We start from the raw sequence: 23,906 nt of genomic DNA, 5'->3' as shown, positions 1-23,906 counted from the left end.
TGTTAAATGTAAATGAATAACAGACAAATGATGATTTTTATATTCATCATATTTATTTATGTGGTGTTGATACTGTTTAATTTAGTCTCATAAAACATTTAATATAGACTCACGTCTCTTAGGTTGAACATGAATTCTCATGGATCACTTTCTCCTGACGCACATGAAACAACCGTCTGGATCCTCTCAGAAAACCACGCTTCCCATAATAACCACATTAGGATTTAAAACAAGTTTGACACACTTTGCACTCCTTCATTTCAAAAGACACCAGCAATTCAGCCTGGGCTGTTCCAGAACTCTTTCATGAGCGTATCTAAATATTATAGAACGCAATAAGAAAGATTACATGAATGCAACCTTTATTCCCAGAAGGCTTTGTGCAAACTTCACTTCACACGTTCATCAGGCAGAACCGGAGTCCAGGTAGAGAACATCAAACCCAAAACTGCCTCTGAAGGTCTCGGGTGGATAAGACACAGACACAAAACACAAGCTGATATTAGCATAGAGGCTGCGGTGTCATGTGTTGGGTCATCTGATGTCTCGGTGGGAGGCAGGATCCGGACTGATCACTTGTTACCTCGGGATGAGCGTCCTAAAGTTAAAACCAAGCAAACGTAGACGCTGTTCATAACCTATTAAGCAGAAAATAATGATCAATAATCATGTATGCTAGGCTGAAGAGACGTGTTTTCAGTCTAGATTTAAATCAAAAGAATAACTATCTCTAAATAATTTCCAACATTTCTACATAAAATCATCCAACAGAATATTCTGTGAAAATATGAACAACATCTTCAATATTGAATAATGTCAAAATCTTTAGAATTAAGTCTGAAGGGTCTTTTTGTCTTTACTTGATGTTTTGTCATTGGCAATCTGCTAATAATGGAAAGACTGTAGCTGACCTTTATCCCTGCTTAAACCACTAGTGATCCATGAACTCGTGTATCGTCTCGTTTAAAGGGACAGCTCCATTTCATCAAGTCACAGCATGCTGTTGAGGCAAGAACACTGATACACTATATCACCAAAAATATGTAGTGTTTTTTAAGGAGCTGCCTTTGGGGAGAATTCCCAAGTGTTTGGTTTAGTGCTGTTCTCTTACCTTCAAATCAGCATCAGGGTCATCACGCCGCAACATGTAATACAGCAAAGAACTCAACTTGAAGACTTGCGGTAATATAAGGAAACAATTAAATAACAACAGTATAATGATATCAAGTCATCCTTGTAGATGTTATTAGAACACAAAGCTTGGCTACATTTTTTGCTAAGGTTCATCATATCTCTACTATATTTCTCTGATATTTTAGATATATTTCAGCTTGCAAACTCACATTGAAAACACGTTCAACAGGATCGTATGACGTGGTAATAGTTTTGATGGCGACCTGCAAAAGGGAAATAATCACATGTTAGCTTTACAGTAGGAAGTGCATCACACACTTATAGTCTGTAAATTCATTACAACATATTTAGGTCAAAACACTGAACATGCATCGATATATTACAACACAAGGGGAACAATGTTTGAGGAATACAGCAAAGATGTTTCTACCTTCAGGCCATCGGATAGGCGAAACCCCCCATGCACCTCGCCATGGTTGCCTGAACCTATGAAGTATTCCACTTCATAAAGCGCTGTAAATTCACCTAATACAACACATAGAAAATATTGTTTCTCAGTCACAAACTCCAACAGCAGTGCTGCTTTGATTTTTAATGAATATTTTTCTGTAAAATACAGAAATACAGCACAACTTGGAACAGATGTGAAGCTGACAATGAAATGTAGGACAAAATGAAAATGAATCTCAACATGATGGCGGAAAAAGCCGTCGATCAACTAAAACTTGGAAGCTGTGAAGAATATGATGATTTGCTGCAGCTGAGAATCAGTTGGTTCTTCAGGAGCTGTTGACTGAGGATCAGCTGGATCATCTTGGTCTTGGATGTCCATTCGCTTATAAACACGTAAATGTGTCTGGACATATTGGATTGGATTCAATTTATTGTCATTACACACATACAAGTACAGTGCAACGAAGATCAGATGGATCAGGGTCAAGAAAAGACAAATAAAAGAAATGACCATCAGACTAACAGCTAAATGTGTCAAATATTCATGTGGTGAATGTCAAATATGTCAAACAGTGATGTAAACAGCACAAAGTAAACTTCTTATCAAACTACACCTGACTATAATCTAATACATTATAACTGTACAGTAAGGTTACACTGGCACTTTAACAGACATGGAAAATAATATCATACAGTTCTCTCTGTTCATCTAATCTATTAATGAAATTAACTTTTCACTTTTAGGTTTGTGCTACAATTGTGATTTACACATGTTACTTCATCTGGTATAAATGAGGTAAATAATCTTCCACTGGCACAATAAACAATCAAAATATGTTCTACAAATCACAATTATATGTTTAAACATTTAAATGAAATGAAAAACTCTCAAGTTTATCCGCAACATAAAGATGCCGACAGCCAGAAATGCTAAACAGAGATGTTGTTACATACAAGTCCATACAAGTGTACGTAATTATTTTAAGTATTTAAAGTTACAGCTTTCATACATTATCTCATTGTAATGGTACAAGTGAACGGCACTCGCTCTGATCTTGCTCCATTAACCCGCAGGCTCTTTTTTTGGAGTCGATTCCAATTCCTATTTTTTTAATGTATTAATTGTTTATTGTTTCTATAACAAAAACATTAACCAATTACGTCGATCTTGTCCTGCAATCCCAATGTGTCATTAATAATACCATTAATAATCTAATTAACTAGCTGTTTTCAAAAATAAAGTACTGGTCAAAGGATATTTTTTTAAGTTATTGCGCAGTGTACACAAACATACTGTATAGGTGGAATATAGATTTTCATTTTACACTTACATTTAGTCATTTAGCAGATGCTTTTATCCAAAGCGACTTACAAGAGTTCGGGGAGCAATAAGCGATATGTCATAGTCATACAAAGAGAAATAGTACAATAGGTGCTAATATAGATTGAGTAGACAGATCCAATATGTAAGAATACTGTTCATATAAGTATTACTGTTAAATGCAGACAGGTGTTGTATGTATTTCTCTTTACGCACATACTGAGGTCATCGGTAGAGAGTAAGAGAAGACGGTCCGTTTACAGTCCGTCTGGAAGCAAACGTGCTTATATGATTTGTTAAATGTGTGGATTGATTATATCTGCATTGTGTGTGGAAACAAAGCTTTTGCTTTTATGGATGCAGAATATTTTATGTCATTCCACAGCTCTAGACTTCATCCATCAGTCTTTTCGATTCCGACCTTTGGAATAGACTCCCGAGTCTCAACGCCTTAGAATCGAGGAATCTGCTATTTTTGCAATGGATTCCCAGCGCAAGAGAAACAAAGGGAAACTGTGAAAGGGGTTTGTGTTTCCAAATTCTAATACAGATTTTAAAATAAAGATGTGTCACAGTCAGAAAAAGATCAGCAGAACTGGGAACGCCTGCAAAAATGACATATACGTTTATGCTTTGGGGAAAAAATTCATTAGTGTCAAAGCGTCCGTGTAGACTTGTGTCCCAGGGGCTCCAACGTAAAAAAGCAATGTCAAAATAAATGATATGTATGCGAACGTGAGCGTGTGTGTCAAAAATATGGATACATTACTAACGTTACGTTTTTAGACTTGATATTAATCAAATAATCCTGAACAAAATGCATCATTTTGATTGGTTTGTTGTAAATTGGGCCTGGAGGGGAGGCCTAAAGATGCCTGGCCATTGGACAGTCAGTACAGTCCCGCCTCTTTTTTGTTGCTGACATCATGTGGTGAAGAGGGGGAGTTTAACGTTTTTGATTAAAGATTACAGTGCAAATTCATTTAGAATAAATCATGGTGTGCACGGATAAATCATTCATAATAATCACATATAGTTTTATAGTTTAATTTAATGAACACTGCATATAGGTCTGTCTGATATTTGACCTTTGTTTTGACTTGCATAACCTTATATGTTTTGCTTATAGTCAATGTTTTCTTGTACAGCTGCTTTGTAACAATGAAAAATGAAAAACCCTATATAAATAAAGCTGACTTGACTGCAACACTGTGTAAAACAAAGTTTGATTTCAGGGAGACATTAAATTGTAATTACATTTCACAGTGTTGTTGTTTTTGGTCAAATAAATGGAGGCTGGGTGAGCATAGACTCCTTCACAATGCTGGATAATTACCAAAAATGGGCACAAAAATAAAGTGCTTTCACATCACCCTTTCACCAGCCTACACTTCACATAATAGGCCTGTATAGGTGGAACTTGGGCTATTTTCTTCAAATAGTAAACGTAGTCAAATAGTAAACTGCTCAAAATAATGCGACTTTTGGTGCTGCATGGTTTTGCTTTGTTGTCAGTTAACATCCATTTAATCAGTGCTGCAATTTGAGTTATACTGATAGATCGAATAGATTATACTTACTTGTTATAGATCCAAAAGGATTCCCTATTGTTCATACGCCTAAAACTGATCGAACTATCCTGCAGACTTGATGTCTGCTGTCAGAGATGAAGAGTATGATGTTAGTTTGTTAAAAGTCTTCATGCGTTTATTCAAGACAATGTTTCATAAGCTCCTATAACATTTATAATCTTCTATACATAGAAAATAGACAAATAGGTGAAAGTGATATGATATTAAAAGTCCCTCTTTTAGTTGGAGGGTGATGGAGGCCCAGAATTCTCTATAGCTACGGCCCTGTGTGTGTGATCTTTAACTGATATAAAATGTTATGTCATAGTGAGTGTGAGTGAACACACAGCGGAGGTACCAGGATCATGTTTACAATGTGTTTAATGACAGGGCACTTCGTGGGATGATGAAGCAGATTTTTCAAAGGGAAATGCAATTCTGTTGAGAAGACCTACATCATATTGCTCGATAGAAAGGTACTCGTGCAAATGAATTTATCCTAAGCAGGGCTTTCCTAAAGACCTAGCGAATGCATTTACACATTCAAAGAGTTAGTAAGGAGATCGGTTATAGACAAGCAGTTGTTTCGTGCTCAAAGGTCATTGATGGTTTGTGTGTCAAAGAGAAACACAGGGGAATATGGGTCAAAAAAACTGTGCAAAGATTCACAGACATTCAATGTGAATGACCGAGTATCTACAGATCATATGGCGAAATGTCCATAATGGCTTGATGACAGTACATTTAAGTTTGTAAAACAATTGTGAAATGTTCACATGTTTTTCACGGGCCTGAAAGAACACTCATGTACTAGTTCATAATGAAACTGAATATTGCATCATTTTGATTCCCTCTGTTCTCTGTTGTCTAGTTTAGAGGCGGACGTTAACACTGACCTTTGCTTCTGTAAATTCTAAAGAGCCATCAGTTTGAATGGAAGTCAAAGTTGGATGTTGTAATCCCAGAAACATGCGTTTAAAACAAAAACAGATCAAATAGCTATCATGCATCTCCTTCATGTAGTGTTTAACTCGCACGCAGTTGTTCACAAATAATGATTAGAAGTTTTGAAGACAAGCCTTCATTTTCTTGCCTCTTTTGTACCATTCAAACAACTCATTTACTGTTTTATATATTATACCAGACAAAACTTTATTTAAAAAATTAACTTTACAACAGCATTAGCTCAGAGTTTGGTCTGTTAGTAAACTATTCATAGGATGACAACACCGATGAACACTGATCGCTTCATAAAGAACAAATCTTGTAAGACTGTATTGATTATAGTGGTTAAGGGTCAGTTTCATGTTGAACGATATCAATCCTAACCGTGCCTGGGCTGCTGGAGAAATGGTGAAGAGGTCAGAGTGCACACTGGTTAATGTGTAAAGCAGGTATTCCTGTACATACTCTTACATTCACGCCAGAACCACCCCTTTATTCCCTCGGTACAAATAACAACAATCAAAGCAACAGGCAGCAGAGCCCAAAGCTAGCGCTGTAAGATGGAGATCTCCAGCTCACTGGTGCTGCTCTTGATACTGGCCGTGCTGGTGTTGGTCATATGGCGGAGGACGACCAGTGGACGTTCTTTGCCTCCAGGGCCGCTGGCACTGCCACTGATTGGCAACTTACATGTGATGGACAAACGTGCACCATTTAAAAGCTTCACGAAGGTAAAACCATGTGTGTCTTTTTCTGTTCACACAAATTCATCTGCACAGTTCATTACAGCGTCTCTTCAGTTTGAGCACTTATATAGTGTTTTTCTCGCTCGTCTCGGGTCTGTTCGTTAAGAACAGCTGTGCATTAACATCGTACACCCGGCAGGAGCTTTAGGATTGCGGTTTACGCATTTCCGGAAGTTTTATCAGCAACATTCAACGCGTCCCTGAGATCGTCAGAACACCCGATGCTACGCACCCCGTATGGCCACCCCACACGGCCGGGCGGAAGTGCTAAACATAGGCGGGGGGAGCGCGGAGGGCTAAGAGCTAAGAGCTAAGCTAAAACCACACCGGCTCTCTTTACCCAGCATTTTCCTTGCTATTGTTCGATCTTTAGTAAACTAAATGGATGAGATTCGACTCCGCATCATCAGCAGCAAAAGACTTTTGAAATGCAATGTCACAATCTTCACGGAAACATGGCTACACAGCGGCATACCGGACAACGCTATTGAGTTAGCGGGCTACAACACACACCGGGCGGATAGAACGGCAGAGGACTTCGGTGTGACAAGAGGAGGTGGAGCGGTGCTCGAATTGAAGGGAGGCTGAGGGGATCCGGGACCCCCCCATAAGAAGTAAAAAAATAGACTCGGGGGGTCGCTCAGATATTTTTATTTGATGACAAATGTGATCAAATTCATGCAATGGATTTAGTGAATTAATTATTTACAATAATTGATATTAAGTTTGTTTATGGGCTAGTTGTCACTTTAAATTTGAGACGCCCCGCCCCATGTCTAGAGACCATTAAGACATCATTGACATGACTGTGAAACTGAAATAAACCTCCACTCGCAGATTCTACTTTATAGAGGGTTCATTTCTCTCACTCTCTATCTTCCCACTATATTTATTAACTCCATGTCGGGGCTTTTGTATTCCTTGTGTAAATTATTATCATATATGAGATCTCAATGAAGATGACTGACAGAGTTTTAGTCATTATTAAGGGTGTGCTGGTTGTGTGGTTCCTGTTCTATATATAATCCATTCTGAATGTGATAAAACTTGTTTTTCATGCTACTAAGACCAATTGCCACATACACGCTGCCAAGTTTCTTGAATAACATCGGCATATAAAAGCTCTGATTGACATATTGATAGCCATAGTTAGTTCCTGAATAAACCAAACCTTTAGACTGAACTGCTATAACAGTCTGCTGACCGACAGACTCACTCATAACAGACCCTCGCCGTCACCTGCTGGACGTGACCATCTCAACTGCACTGAAAACCTTGAAAAATCCCCACAACACTAACACACAGACTACAGCCGGTCTTCAGTTTATATTTTTAATATCTGATAAACTGGTTTCTTGCATTTGAACAAATCTTTTGGAATAAACATAATTATTCAAAGTGTCAATCATCCAGTTGTTTTTAGGAAACTTAACTCCACTGATGTTCACACTGCACTAAGCCGGATCAACGTGCGCAAGGCTGCTGGCCCAGACGGCATCCCTGGTCGTGTACTCAAGGCATGGGCGGGGCAGCTCGCTGGGGTCTTCACGGACATCTTCAACCTGTCCCTCGCCCAAGCAGTGGTTCCAGCATGTCTTAAATCCACCTCCATTGTGCCCATCCAAAAACATTCTAACCCGACGTGCCTGAACGACTACAGCCCTGTAACACTCACACCCATTGTTATGAAGTGCTTTGAGCGGCTGGTCCTGGCACACCTAAAGGACTCTCTACCACCCACACTGGACCCATACCAATTTGCCTATCGCAACAATAGGAGCACAGATGATGCAGTGTCCATCACACATCTGGACAATAAGGACACTTATGCACGCATGTTGTTTGTAGACTTCAAATCTGCTTTCAATACCGTCATCCCTTCCAAGCTAATCGTCAAACTTGGAAACCTAGGCATCAACAACCCTACCTGCAACTGGATTATGGACTTCCTGACGAACAGGCCTCAGCTTGTTAGGTTAGGCCACATCTGCTCCACCAACTGTATATATTGTTCATAGTACAAACCTAGTGTCATATTTTCATAGAACATACCTACTGTAAAGTATTTTCATAGTCCATGCCCACTGTAAAATATTTTCTCAATATTGTAGCCTGTATTTATTCTAACTGTATATCCTGCACTTGCTAGCTGCACTTCTGGTTAGACCTAAACTACATTTCGTTACACTGTACTTGTATATGTGTAATGACAATAAAGTTGAATCTAATCTAATCATTGTAAAGCCATTGAAGTTGTAATGCAGATGTAGTTGTGATGACTCGTGGAGTCAACATACCTTTACACACCTCAGGATGCCCGTTATACATTTTTGTATTTTAAATGATGAATGCTTTGTCCAAACTGAGGTTAAAACACCACATCACATCCATCTCCTCTGGAGCCTGCATGATATTTTATACGGTGTCTACTCGAAGAACTTAAACTCATATAATCAGACAAATCAAGTTCACGTTAGCTGTATTTACTCGAACACCTTACTTGACCCTAAAAACTAATTCTCAGACTCTTCTACAATAACAAAACAAACGTTAGTGAACAGGGTCACTGTTTACCAAAGAAAACACAGATCAACAGTCTCAAAAAAAGTACTAAACTGTACATTTTCCATCAGTGTCATGATTCAGGTTTCTTTTTTGTGCCTTTACAGGTATACAACAAGTACATTTTTTACAAATGATTGCAAAAACCTCTTTGATCAATTATTTCCAACTATTTCAGTGCAAAATCAGAATAACTAATCAAACATTTTCATGGAATATGGCCATCCCTCAAGGCATTTTGTAATAAAAATGCAAATGTTGTACCCTTAAAAAGGGGAAAAGTAACGGGAAGGTTAAAGAAACACACAGTGACGCAGCTCTCGCCTTCACTCGTCTGTATTGAATTGAGTATTGAACAAAGTATACAATAAACCATACATTTTTACATTTGTACACATTTTGGCTTTCTAAATTATCTTTTTAACTAAATTACCCTATAAAATGTCAATTGCTTTAAACAAAGCTATCAAAATACATTTTAATACTCCTTTCTAAATTAATTCTCAAGTAACACTATAATGAATTGTACTTTTAACAATATTCAGTATCTCAGCATCACATTAAATCACCCTTATACTGATAATTACACAATGAACTTTACAGCAAAAATACGTGTACATAACAGCAACTAGCTTAAACACAAATCACACTGTAACACTTGTATGTGTCGAGACTCTGACACGATGGAGCCACGAGATGCTTAGCCGCTAGCATAAAGTTACACACTTCATACAAACTCTTTAAACAGTGCATGAACCCATCTTATTTACTCATATGAAACCACAATATCGTAACGATTTATATTATAGACATATATGCATTGCTTTGTGAGTGGTAACTACCTTAAAAAGGGGAAAAGTAACGGGAAGGTTAAAGAAACACACAGTGACGCAGCTCTCGCCTTCACTCGTCTGTATTGAATGAGGGAGAGAAGCACGCGCATGTGATCCCCCTGCGGAAGCCCGAGGTATTACCAACACGTCTAGTTTTAACAGCGACGAACTTAATATATATTTAATATAACACATTGTTTAAATTAAGTGAATTAGAAACACTTGTCACATACTCCCCCTCAAAATAGATGTTGTCCCCAACATCCGAATGTAACCTTTGACCTTTGGTGCAAATAAAGGGGTTAAACCTTAAACTATTAATCAGCACACAATGCACGGTTATTTCAGATCAACATTTCTGCTACATTGTATATCATATAGTGCAATATTACAGACTGGAACTCTTTTCATACATTCTTTCAAACACAGGTAAGTACCCAATGTCTTTTAATGTCTTTGTTTTCTGTCTACTTAGACATGTGACTGCCTTGTTAACAGTTCTGTTTGTACAACATGTTCAAGTCAAACACTCTCCTTTAACACAGGTCCATGAGTGTGGTGTGATTTACTGCAACAGTGTCATGTGAATGTATATGTAGAGTGTAACCACAGTCCATCTTATGTTCAACAGTCCATTTGAATGTGTACTCTGTGCTGAACAGTCCATTTTTGAGTGTAATGTGTATCCATTTACTTCAATTCAATTTCTATCTTTCATACGCTTAGTGCCGGAAGTATTGGAAGTGATGCGGCTGCGCAATGTATGTCCACGGAACCATCCAGTGTTGTTGTTGTGATGTCCTAATGTTGTGACAAGTTGGTGAGCCAAGCCTATCATATGTGAAAACTTTAGGCTGTCTGTGCTGTCGTCTGGGCCGCTGAAGCGCCTCACCACTGGGGTCACTTGAAACAAGCAAGGGGACAGCTTCCTCCAAAGACATACTCTCAACAAAACTGTCCTCTCTCTCCAGTGAGGTTTCCATTTGATTTGTCGTTCCTTGTTCTCTCTCTAGCTCAGGTGGCATGTTTTCCTCAGCCTGCGTGCATTCGAGCTCTGGTGGTGTACTACACACAGGGTTCATTGTCTCAGGTGAGCAAAGCTCAGATTGCTGCTGAAATGACACTGGATAATACTCATCTCCATCGTCCTCTTCTGACTGCTCTGCTTCCTCGATTTGCTCCACATTTCTTTTCCTTGCTCGTGGCTGCACTGTCGTTTCAAATGGCAGGTGGTCACATGGGAGGAGAAGATTACGATGTAAAATCCTTGATCTCCCTTTTCCTTTCTCAGGTCTGAGTTCATAAACAGGAATATCTGGACTCACTTGGCGCACAACTGTGTGAATAGTATCCTCCCAATGGTTCCTCAATTTTCCTGTACCACCACGAGGTGTCATGTTCCTGATTAAAACACGATCTCCAGGCTGTAACACTGAGCTTTTAGCTTTACTGTCATAATGTCTCTTACTCCTGATGGTAGCTTTGTGAGCATTCTCTCTTGTGATCTCATAGGCTTCTTCCATGCCTTGCTTCCACTTTTCCATGTAATGATGGTGATTACAGTTTCCCTGTTCTGAGGTCAAATTGAATAACAAGTCAACTGGCAACCGTGGGGAGCGTCCGTACAGTAAGTAGAATGGGGAAAATCCAGTCACTTCGCTGCGGGTACAATTGTATGCGTAGGTCAACTTGTTCAGTGAGTCTTTCCAGTTACCCTTTTGTCTCTCCGTGAGGGTCTTTAACATCTGAAGTAATGTTCGGTTAAACCTCTCTACCTGTCCGTTCCCTTGGGGGTGGTAGGGAGTAGTTCTTGACCCAGCAACTCCACAGTATTTCTTCAGTTGTGTGAACAGTTGGTTTTCAAATTCACCACCTTGATCATGGTGTATTCTTGTGGGGAAGCCAAATCTCAGTGCATAGTCATTAAATAGTTTGTCTGCTGCTGTCTTTCCTGATTTTGAAGTTGTGGCGTATGCCTGGGCAAAACGTGTGAAATGGTCAATGATTACTAGAATATATTCATAGCCACCTTTACATTGATCAAGATGCAAGAAATCCATAGAGACGAGTTCGAACGGTTGAGTGGTGACAATGCTTGTCATCGGGGCCCTTGACTCACGGCTTGGTTTCTTGTGTTTGAGACATGCACACTTCCTTGTGACATAATCCTCTATCTCTCGTTGCATATAGGGCCAGTAAAACCGGTCTCGTATCAGTGACGTAGTCCGATCTACACCTTGGTGGCCCATTTCGTCGTGAAGCTCCTTAAACACAGTACTTTTATATTTCTCTGGAAGCACCAGTTGTTTTCTGCTTGATGTTTTCCTGTACAAGAGACCACTTTCATTCATGTCCAGTTTGTCCCACTCTCTAAGAAGGCATGTGATCTGTGGGCTAAGCTGTCTTAGTTTGTGACCTGATGGTTTGTCTCCTATCAGTTTGAACTGAACCACGGGTCCAACAACGGGGTCATTTCTCTGGTCACTTTTAACTTGTCCTGCTGTTAGTGGATTGAGTAATGTGTCTGTAGCTAACGTTGTACATTCAGCTGAGATACCCATGGACCAAGATACGCTGGACTCATACTGACTTTCCACTGCCTGTGTTGCGGCTCCAATCACATCATATGACATTTCCTCTGAACACTCTTTCATAAACGTCTCCTCATCCAAAGGCATTCTGGACAAACTGTCTGCGTCAATATTTTCTTTACCCGGGCGATATTTTATTGTGAAATGGAAATCGGCCAGCTCTGCAACCCAGCGGCAACCTGTTGCATTCAATTTAGCAGTGGACAGCACATAGGTGAGTGGATTATTGTCACTGTAGACAGTGAAGAATGGTGCATAGTATAAGTAGTCACGAAATTTCTCTGTGATCGCCCACTTTAGGGCTAGAAACTCTAACTTGCCTGAGTGCAAATGATAATTCTTCTCTGCTGCAGTCAAAGTACGGGAGCCATAAGCAATCACACGTAGCTTCCCATTCTGTCTTTGATATAATACCGCCCCTAGTCCCTGATTGGAAGCGTCAGTATGGAGGGTGAATGGTTGGGAAAATTCTGGGAAACCTAGAACAGGAGGCTGAATGAGACAGTCTATCAACCGTTCCAATATGATCTGATGCACATTAGCCCACTCAATGGGTGTGTTGGATGGAACTCCTCTACCGTTTTGTTTTGTTTGCCACTTTCTCTTTTTATTTTTCAGGGTCTCATTCTCAACAGGTGCTTTGAGCAAGTCATACAAGGGGCTGGCAATACGTGAAAAATCCTTGATATATTGCCGGTAATAACTCAACAGTCCTAAAATGGCTCTCAACTCGCCAACAGTACCTGGTTGCTTGTCTTTCAGGGCTCTTACCGCAACAGTATCAGCAGGGTCCATTCGGTTTCCCTCAGCAGACACAATTCTCCCAAGGTACCGCACTTCTGTCTTAAACAGGTCACATTTTCTGGGTTTCAGTTTTATCCCATGCTCTCTCAGCCGTTGCAAAACCCTTCTGACATCACTGACATGATCCTCAAACGTTCTGCTAAACACAAGAACATCATCGAGGTATGGCACACATATTTCATCTCTTAAGCCTTCTAAGCACTGTTCCATGCAACGTTGGAATGCTGCAGGAGCATTCATGAGTCCAAACGGGATCCGAACCCACTCATATAGGCCCCATGGGGTAACAAAAGCTGTCAATTGTCTACTTCCCTTTGCCATGAATCCCTGGTGGTATGCCTTACCCTGATCCAGCAGTGAAAAGAGGGTATTTCCTCCCAGGGTGTCCATAATGTCCTGTACTCTGGGGATGGGGTGGCGATCTGGATGGGTTTTCTTGTTGAGCTCCCTGTAGTCAATGCATAAGCGCATGGTACCATCTTTTTTTCTGACACAAACTACTGGAGAGGAGTAGGAAGAGGTCGACTTTTCAACCCACCCTTGTGCTATCAAGTCCTGTAAATAGTCTTTCATCTCTCTATATAAAGGTTTTGGAACAGAGAGGTACGTTTTTGACACTGGCTCACTGTCTTTCAGTGAAATGTCCATTTGCAGATTTTCTGCACAGCCTATGTCGTTATCAGACCTGGAGAATGACTCTGCCTCTTCTCTTAACATCCGACTGACTGTCTGCCTCTGGTGTTCATTAAGGTGAGTCAAATCAACAGGAGGTTCCCATTGTTCTTGGGTAGGGGTGTTTTCACTAGAATGCTGAGCCTGGACAGTGTAAATGGATGCAGTTGGTAGGTTATTTGTTTTAAATATATTGGCAGGGTACACTGATCTGGCTGACTGAACAGTTCCAATAACAGTCCTTCCTGACAGCATAATATCATGACCTGTAGGGTTTTGCACAGTGACAATAATTTTAGGGGTCATCCCTGCCTTCACTGACACAAGAGTGTCACAAAACTCTAGTCCTTCAGGCCAACGTGGGTTATCATCAGGTTCAAAGATAAGAGTTTTATCCTCTCTGAAAAGTGGGGCCTGTACTCGACACTCGATTTGGATGGAGGTACGTTTAGGCACACTGACTCTCTCATTTGCTGTCTTCACATTATAGTCACATGTTTGTCCTATACTCACTGCATTAATGAAGGTCTTTGCTTTGTTTTTCCTGAGGTGAGGAAAAGCCACTCTCACTGCCTTCACAAGGTTGTCTTTATCCACACGCTTTGTTTGATATTGCAGACTATCTAGGACAAGACGCTCGATGACATTAAAGCCAATAATAGGACATTGTTGTTGTTTGCCTTTTAACACTAGCATGGGTATTAGCAGCTCATCATCACCACCAGTAAGTTTAAAAGACACTTCGACCCATCCGACGTACGGCATTTCTGTTCCATTGGCTGCTTCGATTTGCAAAGGGTCAAGAGGGTCAACTAGTTCTGATACGTTTCTGAGAGGAAAATCAGGTAAATGGCTTTTTTTCCATACCTCATCTATAGCACAAACTTGTGAACCTGTATCCCAAAGTGCCTGGGTTTTTTGTTTGTGCAGGAAACACCAGATGACACACTTCTTTCCCACTAACTCGCTTACAGTAGGTGTTTTCTCTGGAGCCCCCCTTTTCTTGTGCTTGACTTTATCTCGTGACTGAGTTGCCTGCTTCTTGATACCTGAACATACAGATGGCTTACAAAGTCTTTTGTGTGTGTGCCAATGGTTTACCTGACACTCCTTTGAGCAGTATAGTGTGGTATTACAAACTGAACAACATTTTAGTTCCACACTTCCTTTCTCTTCTTTACACCCTGCACAGAATTGGGACTTATCAATATCACTGGTTGCTCCATGTCCCGTGGGGGCAACCCCTCTTAGTTTAAAGGGACTCTCCGAACGGGCTCTACTGGTCTCTGTGCTTTGCAACCTGCTCTGAAGTGTTCACTGCTTCCACACCTAAAGCAATGCTGACAGTACTCCTCACCTGCTCGAGTACATGAGGGACACTTTGGCTGAGGGCGTCGTGCTGGGTAAAACCTCTGCGGTGCAAACCTCTGCTGGAACTGGGCCGTCTCTCTCATCCGCCCAGGGCCGAATGCTGGTCGGTACTCTTGCACTGCTGTTGGTGACTGCTGGTGGTAATATGGCATTTCATTTGACTCAGTCTGATAAGGTGAGAACACTGGGTAAGGAGAGGGCACAGTTGCTGGTTCTCTGCTTGGTGGAAGGTACTGTGGCGGTGCAGGTGTGGGTCTTTGGATTGTTTCCCTGATTTGACAGATCTCAGCTTTCAAATCTTTCAAGAGCACTATGTCAGAGCGCATTTCTTTTATTTCAGCGAGCAGATCAGGGGGAAGTGTAGCTGGGCTTTGTGAGGCGGCACTTTTCTTTTCCACCGGAGCTTCACTTGACTGGACTGTATTCACATTGGTTACACGTGATGGGGCAGAATGTTTCTTTTTGTCCTGTCTCTCTTTTTCATTGGCACATGAAATGTTCAGTTTCTCCAACAGCAGCTCATCTGAGGTATCTGTCTGAAGGAGGTAGGGCTGCAGGTCACCTTTAATATTGTCGCTCTGAAGGCCAGTTAGAACTGTATGCATAAACAGACTCTGGACTAGTACCGGGTCATATTTTAGACTTGAATCAGCTTCCTGAGAAGCAAACAGGATTTTTTGTCTTAGGTCCATTGCCCTTATCAGGAAGTTTTGAGGGGTCTCTTTGCTGTTTTGACCCTCGGAAGTTAGCTGTTTATATAATTCTGTGGCGCCTCTCTCCTGGTAATGACATCTGAGAATCCTACGAAGAGCAGGCAGTGTCAGTTTATCTTTCCCTTCAAGGTAACTGCGTAACTGCAGGCCTGGTGTGATAGCACGGATTACAGCATCAATAATCTCTGACTCTGGGTAGCCTTTGCTGAGCCCACTCTCGATTTGCTTGGCCAAACTAGAAAACGTCAGCTTATCTTTTTGTCCTGGCTCACCTATCTGGCCAGATATTTTCAAATCTTTGCGCCACATGGAGCCATTAGGGGGTGCTGGGGTCAAATTATTTTCTCGGTTCATGAAACTGGCAGGGGTGGTCTTGCTTGTTTTCATTAAGTCATACATTGCCTTCTCTTTTTCTTTCAACGACAGCCTTAGCGCCTCTACCTCTTTCTGGATATTTTCCTGTGACTCATTTTGACTGGAGATTTCACTTTCACTTACATTTGTTGCCGTATCGATTTTGTCTATTATGTCATGAATACTAAGGAGGTCTGACATACCCCCATCCTCTAGGTCGGCCAATTCTTCCCGTTCAAGATACTTTTTTACATGTGAAATCACTCGGCTGCGAGTTTTACCAGTTACATGTTCTTTCTCTGGTCCTGAAATCTGCAGTTCATTGCAAACTGTAATCAGCTGTTCGATAGTCAGTTTGTACAACGCTCCTATAATCTCTAGTTGCAGCTTCTCTAATTCGGACTCCATTTTATCAGTGAGAGTGTAAGCAGTAAAATGAAGGTCAATCTGACTTAATTGGCTTTTTGCTACACCCTAGTGGTCAGTTTTGCTCACTTTAGGATACAAGGTGCCAGGTTCGTCCGAAGGCCACTTACACTGTCCTGCTGAACTCTTTTCTCTGATATCTGGGTTGTTTGACGGGATGATCGACGCAAGGACTCCACTTATAGCTCAGGGGTGATCCTCAAACCAAACATCCCAGCGGGGCCTCCAAATGTTGTACCCTTAAAAAGGGGAAAAGTAACGGGAAGGTTAAAGAAACACACAGTGACGCAGCTCTCGCCTTCACTCGTCTGTATTGAATTGAGTATTGAACAAAGTATACAATAAACCATACATTTTTACATTTGTACACATTTTGGCTTTCTAAATTATCTTTTTAACTAAATTACCCTATAAAATGTCAATTGCTTTAAACAAAGCTATCAAAATACATTTTAATACTCCTTTCTAAATTAATTCTCAAGTAACACTATAATGAATTGTACTTTTAACAATATTCAGTATCTCAGCATCACATTAAATCACCCTTATACTGATAATTACACAATGAACTTTACAGCAAAAATACGTGTACATAACAGCAACTAGCTTAAACACAAATCACACTGTAACACTTGTATGTGTCGAGACTCTGACACGATGGAGCCACGAGATGCTTAGCCGCTAGCATAAAGTTACACACTTCATACAAACTCTTTAAACAGTGCATGAACCCATCTTATTTACTCATATGAAACCACAATATCGTAACGATTTATATTATAGACATATATGCATTGCTTTGTGAGTGGTAACTACCTTAAAAAGGGGAAAAGTAACGGGAAGGTTAAAGAAACACACAGTGACGCAGCTCTCGCCTTCACTCGTCTGTATTGAATGAGGGAGAGAAGCACGCGCATGTGATCCCCCTGCGGAAGCCCGAGGTATTACCAACACGTCTAGTTTTAACAGCGACGAACTTAATATATATTTAATATAACACATTGTTTAAATTAAGTGAATTAGAAACACTTGTCACACAAACACATAATGATACGGATTCAAAGAGTTAGTCAGTTTAAGTTAAACTAGAGAACTAGATTTTCCTGTTTTTCAATCCAAGCACAACGTTACATTTAATGTTAATTCATAATCAGTTCATTGTAAATAAAAATGTTATTTTGGTACAAACATGACACAGAAAGAAGCTCTGGCTGGTGTGGTAATAAATGCTGGTCTTTTAAACAGTGGAGCAAAACCTACGGGCCTGTGATGACGGTGTACCTCGGGCCTCAGAGAGCAGTAGTTCTGGTGGGTTATGAGACCGTGAAGGAGGCCCTCGTGGATCACGCAGAAGACTTTGCATCCAGAGCTCCTATTCCATTCCTATACAGAGTTTTGAAAGGCTATGGTACGTGATAAGTTTGTGTTTGACATTTATAAACAAATGTATTGTTGTTCTGAACTCTGGCCTGCGCGTTTAGCCCCAAGCCTGTTAAAACACACCTGAACAAGCTAATCGAAAGTCTTCAGGAATAGATGCGTTCAACTTCATGCAGCGATGCGCAAATCTATCAGCGTTTGGCATTAAAATGATTCAAGTGCCGACTGCTCCGTATGCTGTATTTTAATATCATAAACCAAACAATCTGCGCAGATCTGCATTCAATTAACCGCAGCTGATAAGCTTGTTCAAGTGTGTTGTATCAGGTTGGGGCTAAACTCAGCAGTTGAGACCCACCCGTCTAAAGTTTTGTCCCATCGTTGTCCGTGTCTGTAGGTCTGGTCATTAGTAACGGGGAACGCTGGCGACAACTCCGGCGTTTCACTCTCACCACGCTGAGAGATTTTGGGATGGGCCGCAAAAGAATGGAACAGTGGATTCAAGAAGAGAGCAGATACTTCGTGCAGAGTTTTGAGGAAACTAAATGTGAGGGAAAAGAGCGCCCGACTAATGCAATACAAATATCAATGGAGCGTGTTGCATTCAAGGCTGTAATGAGTGTTATTGGCCTACAGCCGCACCGGTGGACCCAGCCTACTTTATGAGCCGTGCCGTGTCCAATGTGATCTGTTCTCTGGTGTTTGGGCAGCGCTTTAGTTACGAAGACAAACACTTTCTTCACTTGCTCCAGATCATCTCCAAAATTGTACGCTTTATCAGCAGCCCTTGGGGTCAGGTGAGCAGGTGAAACATCCCATTGGCGTTGGAGCCTGACGTTGCAAATACAAAATGGTGTAAATAAAACTCAATTGAACTTTTATTACATGAAAACTCAGCGGATGTCTTCTTTTCAACCCCTCAACAGATGTACAATGTCTTTCCTGGACTAATGGAACTCCTGCCGGGTAAACATCATGCCATGTTAACAGAGATAGATGACATCAAAAACTTTGTCATGGGTAAGATCAAGGAGCACGAGCAGGATTTAGACTTACAAGACCCACGAGACTTTATCGACTGCTTTCTTATCAGACTCAAACAGGTAGGCAGAATTCTCTCTCTCTCTCGCTCATCTTTCTCTTCATATGTTTTTCATTATCATTCTTTTAAATACGTGTATACTTTCCTGTTTCTTTATAGGAGAAGGACAATTCTAACACAGAATTCCACACAAACAACTTGTGGGCGACTGTTTTGAATTTGTTTCTGGCTGGTACGGAGACCACCAGCACGACTATCAGATACGCCCTAATGCTGCTGATCAAGCACCCGCACATTCAGGGTAAGACAGATACGCCTGCATGTGATCGTACGTCAGTGGCTACTTTTGACAAAAGTTTGAGAATGCAAGTGTGCTGCTGGACTATAGTGACAAAAAAGAGACACATCACGGGCTAGTGTAGGGCTGAGCAGGGCACAAACTAACGCAGCAATTTGTGCTTTGGGTCTTTTTCTCTCATAGTCATCTATGAATGGGGTATATGCACACGCAGTGATGGCGGATGTCCGCTCATTGCCCTGTATGCATATACCCCATTGAGAAAAGTGATGATTAGATTAAATTCAGATTAGATTCAACATGTCATAACACATGTATAAATACAAGTCAACGAGATGTAGTTTTGTTTAACCAGAAGTGCGATAGCAGCAAGTGCAGGATATACAGTAGTCGCATAAGTGCAGGAAACAATCTGTATTATGAAGTAGTTTACAGATGGGTATGTACAATGATACGTTAGGCTATGGTGAGTAGTAGTGCAATGGACATAGAGTAGTGCAAATAAATGATGGACAGAAGAGATCCAAGTAACAGTGCAGTGGAAGAAGTGTAAACAGTAGGTACTGCCATGAAAAGTCGGAAGTGCAAAAGAGCAGACGGGTAGTGTAAATGAACATATATGTCATGTGTAGACAGTCCCGTAGTGCAAATAACAAAACTTTATAGTATAGCAGTATTCAATAAAGTGACAGCTCTGGGATATAACACAGTTCCCCCGCTCTCCCCGACTTAAAATGTCATTATGATGATGTGATGTTTTCATCTCCAATGTTTTTGTTCACAATATTCATACTAATGCCAATACGGTTTGATGTGTGGATGTAGAGGAAATGCAGAGGGAGATTGACCGAGTTATCGGACGGGACAGAATCCCTACAATGGAAGACAGGAAGTCCCTACCCTTCACGGACGCTGTGATTCATGAAGTTCAGCGATATCTTGACATGGTCCCACTCAGTGTTCCTCATTACGCCACACATGACATCTCATTTCGAGGTTACACGATCCCAAAGGTAACGATCTCTAGAGCTCATCCGCTGCCCTTGTTTTTTGCCTAATTCATGAATATTTTTTTGTCATCCAATAGAAACCGAAAGATATAAATCCAACACCTCTTCACGTGTTGTGGTGACATGTTTTATTTGTCCAGGGCACAGTGATCATTCCACTGTTGCACTCTGTCCTGAGGGATGAGGGACAGTGGGAGAGCCCTTGGACATTCAACCCCGAGCACTTCCTGGATACCAATGGCAACTTTAAGAAGAATCCAGCCTTTATGCCCTTTTCTGCAGGTAAACTACAACATCTCTAGTCCAAACAGCTCCAACATGAGCTAACCTACATGAATGACCTTTCCTCTGTCATCTCTGCAGGTAAACGCTCTTGTGTGGGAGAATCTCTGGCTCGTGTGGAGCTATTTCTGTTCATCGTGTCTCTACTTCAGAAGTTTAGCTTCACTAGTCCAAAGGGTCCAGATGGCGTAGACCTCAGTCCTGAACTCAGTGGTTTCGCCAACATGCCTCGATACTATCAGCTCATTGCCTCCCCCCGCTGATCGACGTGGACACTGCGACATCTCTCAAAATAAACACAGAGAAACTGAAATCATACACTTTGTGCACTCTTAAAGCTTCAGGCTTGAATATATATATATATATATATTTGAGTAAAGAAAGAAAAATGCAAATGTTCTACCTTGTATGTATCCCATATATACTCTCCCGTGGCTCTGGCTACTTTGTTTACTGCATGAAAATATTTACCCAACCCTTTTATATCCTTTTGAGTAGAAATGCATGTTAAGCATTACAACATTGCATATGAACCTTTTCTTTTAAGAAAAGAAAACCCAGACTGTTCTTGCTGTATTAATGTTTTATAATGATTGAGTAGAAAGGAGAAATAATGTATTAGCAAGAATGGCATCTGTTCCCCGAGAGAAGCATTGCATTCCAACAGATAGGGAGTTGTCTGTTTTAGGCCAAGCAAAGGAGAAAGCAGCGTCAAAGAATCTGAAGGTGAATAATAAAGAAGCAGGTATTAAAGGCGTCTATAAAAGACTGAGATGAGATGATTTCATTCTTCAGAACAGACTCTCCGGTGCTAGATGCCTTGCCTTGAGCTTTTGACACTTGTTATTAATAAAACCTTTCATTATAAAGCTACAAGTAAATCATTTACTGGGAGTGAGTATATCTAAACAAATACTTATAGCCTATGAAAGATTTGACTATCTTTGTCAACCCTGAGAATAAAATAGGAAATAGGCAGAGGGTAAATTATATAGTTAAATATAATACAATATATATAAGACAACCGATTCATATTGATTTGTGTGTAAAGTATCGTATGCAAACTAAGAACAGACACTAAAGATATTCTGGAAATCTGTAATAGGACGAAAATGAATTAGCGCCTCTATCTCAGCCCTCCAGCAACACTTAATAAACTCCACCCAAACATCTGTCCTGAGGCCGCATGATGAAATGCGTTTATGCTGCATGTTAGGTATGATTTGGGGGTTAAACACTGAAGGCTTGAAGACCACTGCTGCCGTTCTTGTGTTGTAGCCAAACACTTTGATTGATTTATGGTTATGCACTACTGAAATAAGAAATGCATATTGTATTTTACTAGTGTATAACGTGTACATACTTTTAGTAGCGTTTTTTTATCATTGTTATTCATGTCATTGTTTCATCTTGGAAAACCAGTCTTTTCAGTTCAGTCATTTTAACAATCATTTGTAATTACTTTGAACAATCTTCACAAGTGAGGGGTACATAATAAAAACTAGTACACAACATATCTTATTTACTTTCATTTTTTTTATTGAAGTATAGTTTCTTTGGACTTTCAAACAGAATAACCATCATTGCATTGGTTATATGTATAATTTCACTAATCTCACAGCATGATATGACGATAGAAAATGCATGTTTTTAAGACATTCACACATTCCCATTTAGAAGCGCACGCGCTCATGCACGCACATATTTAAGTAAATTATCTGACAATGCTTTTACTTTTTATTTGCAGAACATTGAAACTGCTTGAAATAACAAAAAAATGCAATCTTGAATACTGCGATAAAAAATCTATTGAGTTTTATAATAAAAATAATAGTGCAGATTGATACACAGGCTTGCCAAGGCTGCAGTCTAGGGGTCCCACCTGTGTAGGCAACTGCTGGTGAAATCATGTCAATCATATTCATTTATGTCACTGCTACTGCAATACGGCATAGCAGCAGGATGACTGGCAGCTCGCATCGGCTAACATCGGTGCTGCGGGATCCTTGGCGGTTGCAGCAGTTAGCTCATCGAGTATTTACACCATGACACGCATCTTATACAGGTTGGTTTTTAATTATGGCTTTGTTTTAGTAATGCACAGTGGTTTGTGTCTCAGTAAAGATCCATCGAGGCGTTTTTAGGCGCCGTTCATATTTTGCGTATACTTGAATAAAACTAGTGCTTGAGCCCTCGTGGTGTTTCATGTTGCAAAGTAACCCGGCATTTTTTCCTGCAAACCATACCCCATCCGAAGGCAACTGGAAGCCACATGGGGGGATCTCACCCAAAGAGCAGCCCAGGGGCCCCTGACCTATTTCATCCTCCCCTGACTGTATGGAATTTAAATGATGAAAGGAAAAAGAGAGAATTAAAGATGGCAGAGCTCGATCGGTTTCCGGGTCATGGAGGACGGAGGAGTGAGGTAAAGCACCCACAGTGAGCATCGATGCTCCCTGACTTTTCTGTTGCATTGTGGGTATTTTTAGGGAACAAAAGTATTCAGTGCACAGGAAGGATTTTGTGAATGAGAAAGCCCTTAAAATGGCTGACTCCGATCAGTTGATAGAGACTCAGTCCGTGTTCCCCTTTCCTGGGCTGTGTTCAGCCCCGACAAAACATTGCAAAAAACACGTCTTCTAATATCTTCAATTGTTGTGTATACCGAGCTGCAGCGGACACATTTATAATGACTTTACTTGGACCCATTGTGCGAGCTGTCTCTTTAAACCCTGTGGCTTATATACTGTACATGTTGCTGCTGATGACACTCTTGATTTTGGTTGTATTGCTTTATTCATTTTTTTGTATCATGCAGTGCAAAGTTCAGTCTACGCAAGAACTACGTGCATTTACAGACAAAGTATTCATTCATATTTAAATGCCAAACCATTCAATAAGTGACAAATGTTTGGAAACGGTGTCCACATTAACTTTGCGAGTCATCTGCTGGAATGCACATCTGTACTCTGCACCATGAGCTTTTAAATCCAAAATGGCTGATGTCTGACCCTGCGCTGGGTCATAGCCAGACCTCTCGCCCATATGCGCCAGGGGTTTCGGTACCAAACCCTAAAAATGTCAAATTTCTTAACATCATAAATAACGTTTTTGGCGCTCGTCTTCTACATCACTGCCCATATAACCAAACTGGCATGATCCCCATTGCATAACACCTCTGCGAAGATTCGACTGGTAGTTAAATCAGGCTACTCCCATGGAATCTTTGACTATTCGGGGTCACCTCTGATACACTGCAACACCCTGTTTGCACATTTGCAGCAACACTGCTGCAAGCTCCTCATTGACCTTTACATGCACTACAACCCATCACGCTCTCTAAGATCTCAAAACTCAGGACTTTTAAAAACACCTAGAATAACTAAATCCACCAAAGT

General features: G+C 40.7%; 1 protein-coding gene across 1 annotated transcript; it reads left to right on the top strand.

The window, feature by feature from the left end:
- Nucleotides 1-5,926: 5,926 nt before the first annotated feature.
- Nucleotides 5,927-21,380, top strand: cyp2y3 (cytochrome P450, family 2, subfamily Y, polypeptide 3). The gene is made up of 9 exons (XM_079466715.1): nucleotides 5,927-6,155; nucleotides 17,742-17,904; nucleotides 18,274-18,423; nucleotides 18,513-18,673; nucleotides 18,803-18,979; nucleotides 19,078-19,219; nucleotides 20,042-20,229; nucleotides 20,367-20,508; nucleotides 20,590-21,380. Exons 1-9 carry the CDS (start codon nucleotides 5,985-5,987, stop codon nucleotides 20,769-20,771), a joined length of 1,476 nt encoding a protein of 491 aa, XP_079322841.1. The 5' UTR covers nucleotides 5,927-5,984; the 3' UTR covers nucleotides 20,772-21,380.
- Nucleotides 21,381-23,906: the final 2,526 nt, after the last annotated feature.

Source organism: Barbatula barbatula, assembly GCF_947034865.1.
Source record: "Barbatula barbatula genome assembly, chromosome: 11".
Taxonomy (NCBI): Eukaryota; Metazoa; Chordata; class Actinopteri; order Cypriniformes; family Nemacheilidae; genus Barbatula; species Barbatula barbatula.
Note: the sequence above shows the minus strand (reverse complement) of the source record. Positions and strands in the feature narration are given on the sequence as shown.

Coding starts and splice junctions, on each gene's coding strand:
- cyp2y3 (XM_079466715.1), top strand. CDS start 5,985: ATGGAGATCTCCAGCTCACTGGTGCTGCTCTTGATACTGGCCGTGCTG. Junction 17,905..18,273: donor CAGAGTTTTGAAAGGCTATG/GTACGTGATAAG, acceptor CCGTGTCTGTAG/GTCTGGTCATTAGTAACGGG. Junction 20,230..20,366: donor GAGGTTACACGATCCCAAAG/GTAACGATCTCT, acceptor TTATTTGTCCAG/GGCACAGTGATCATTCCACT.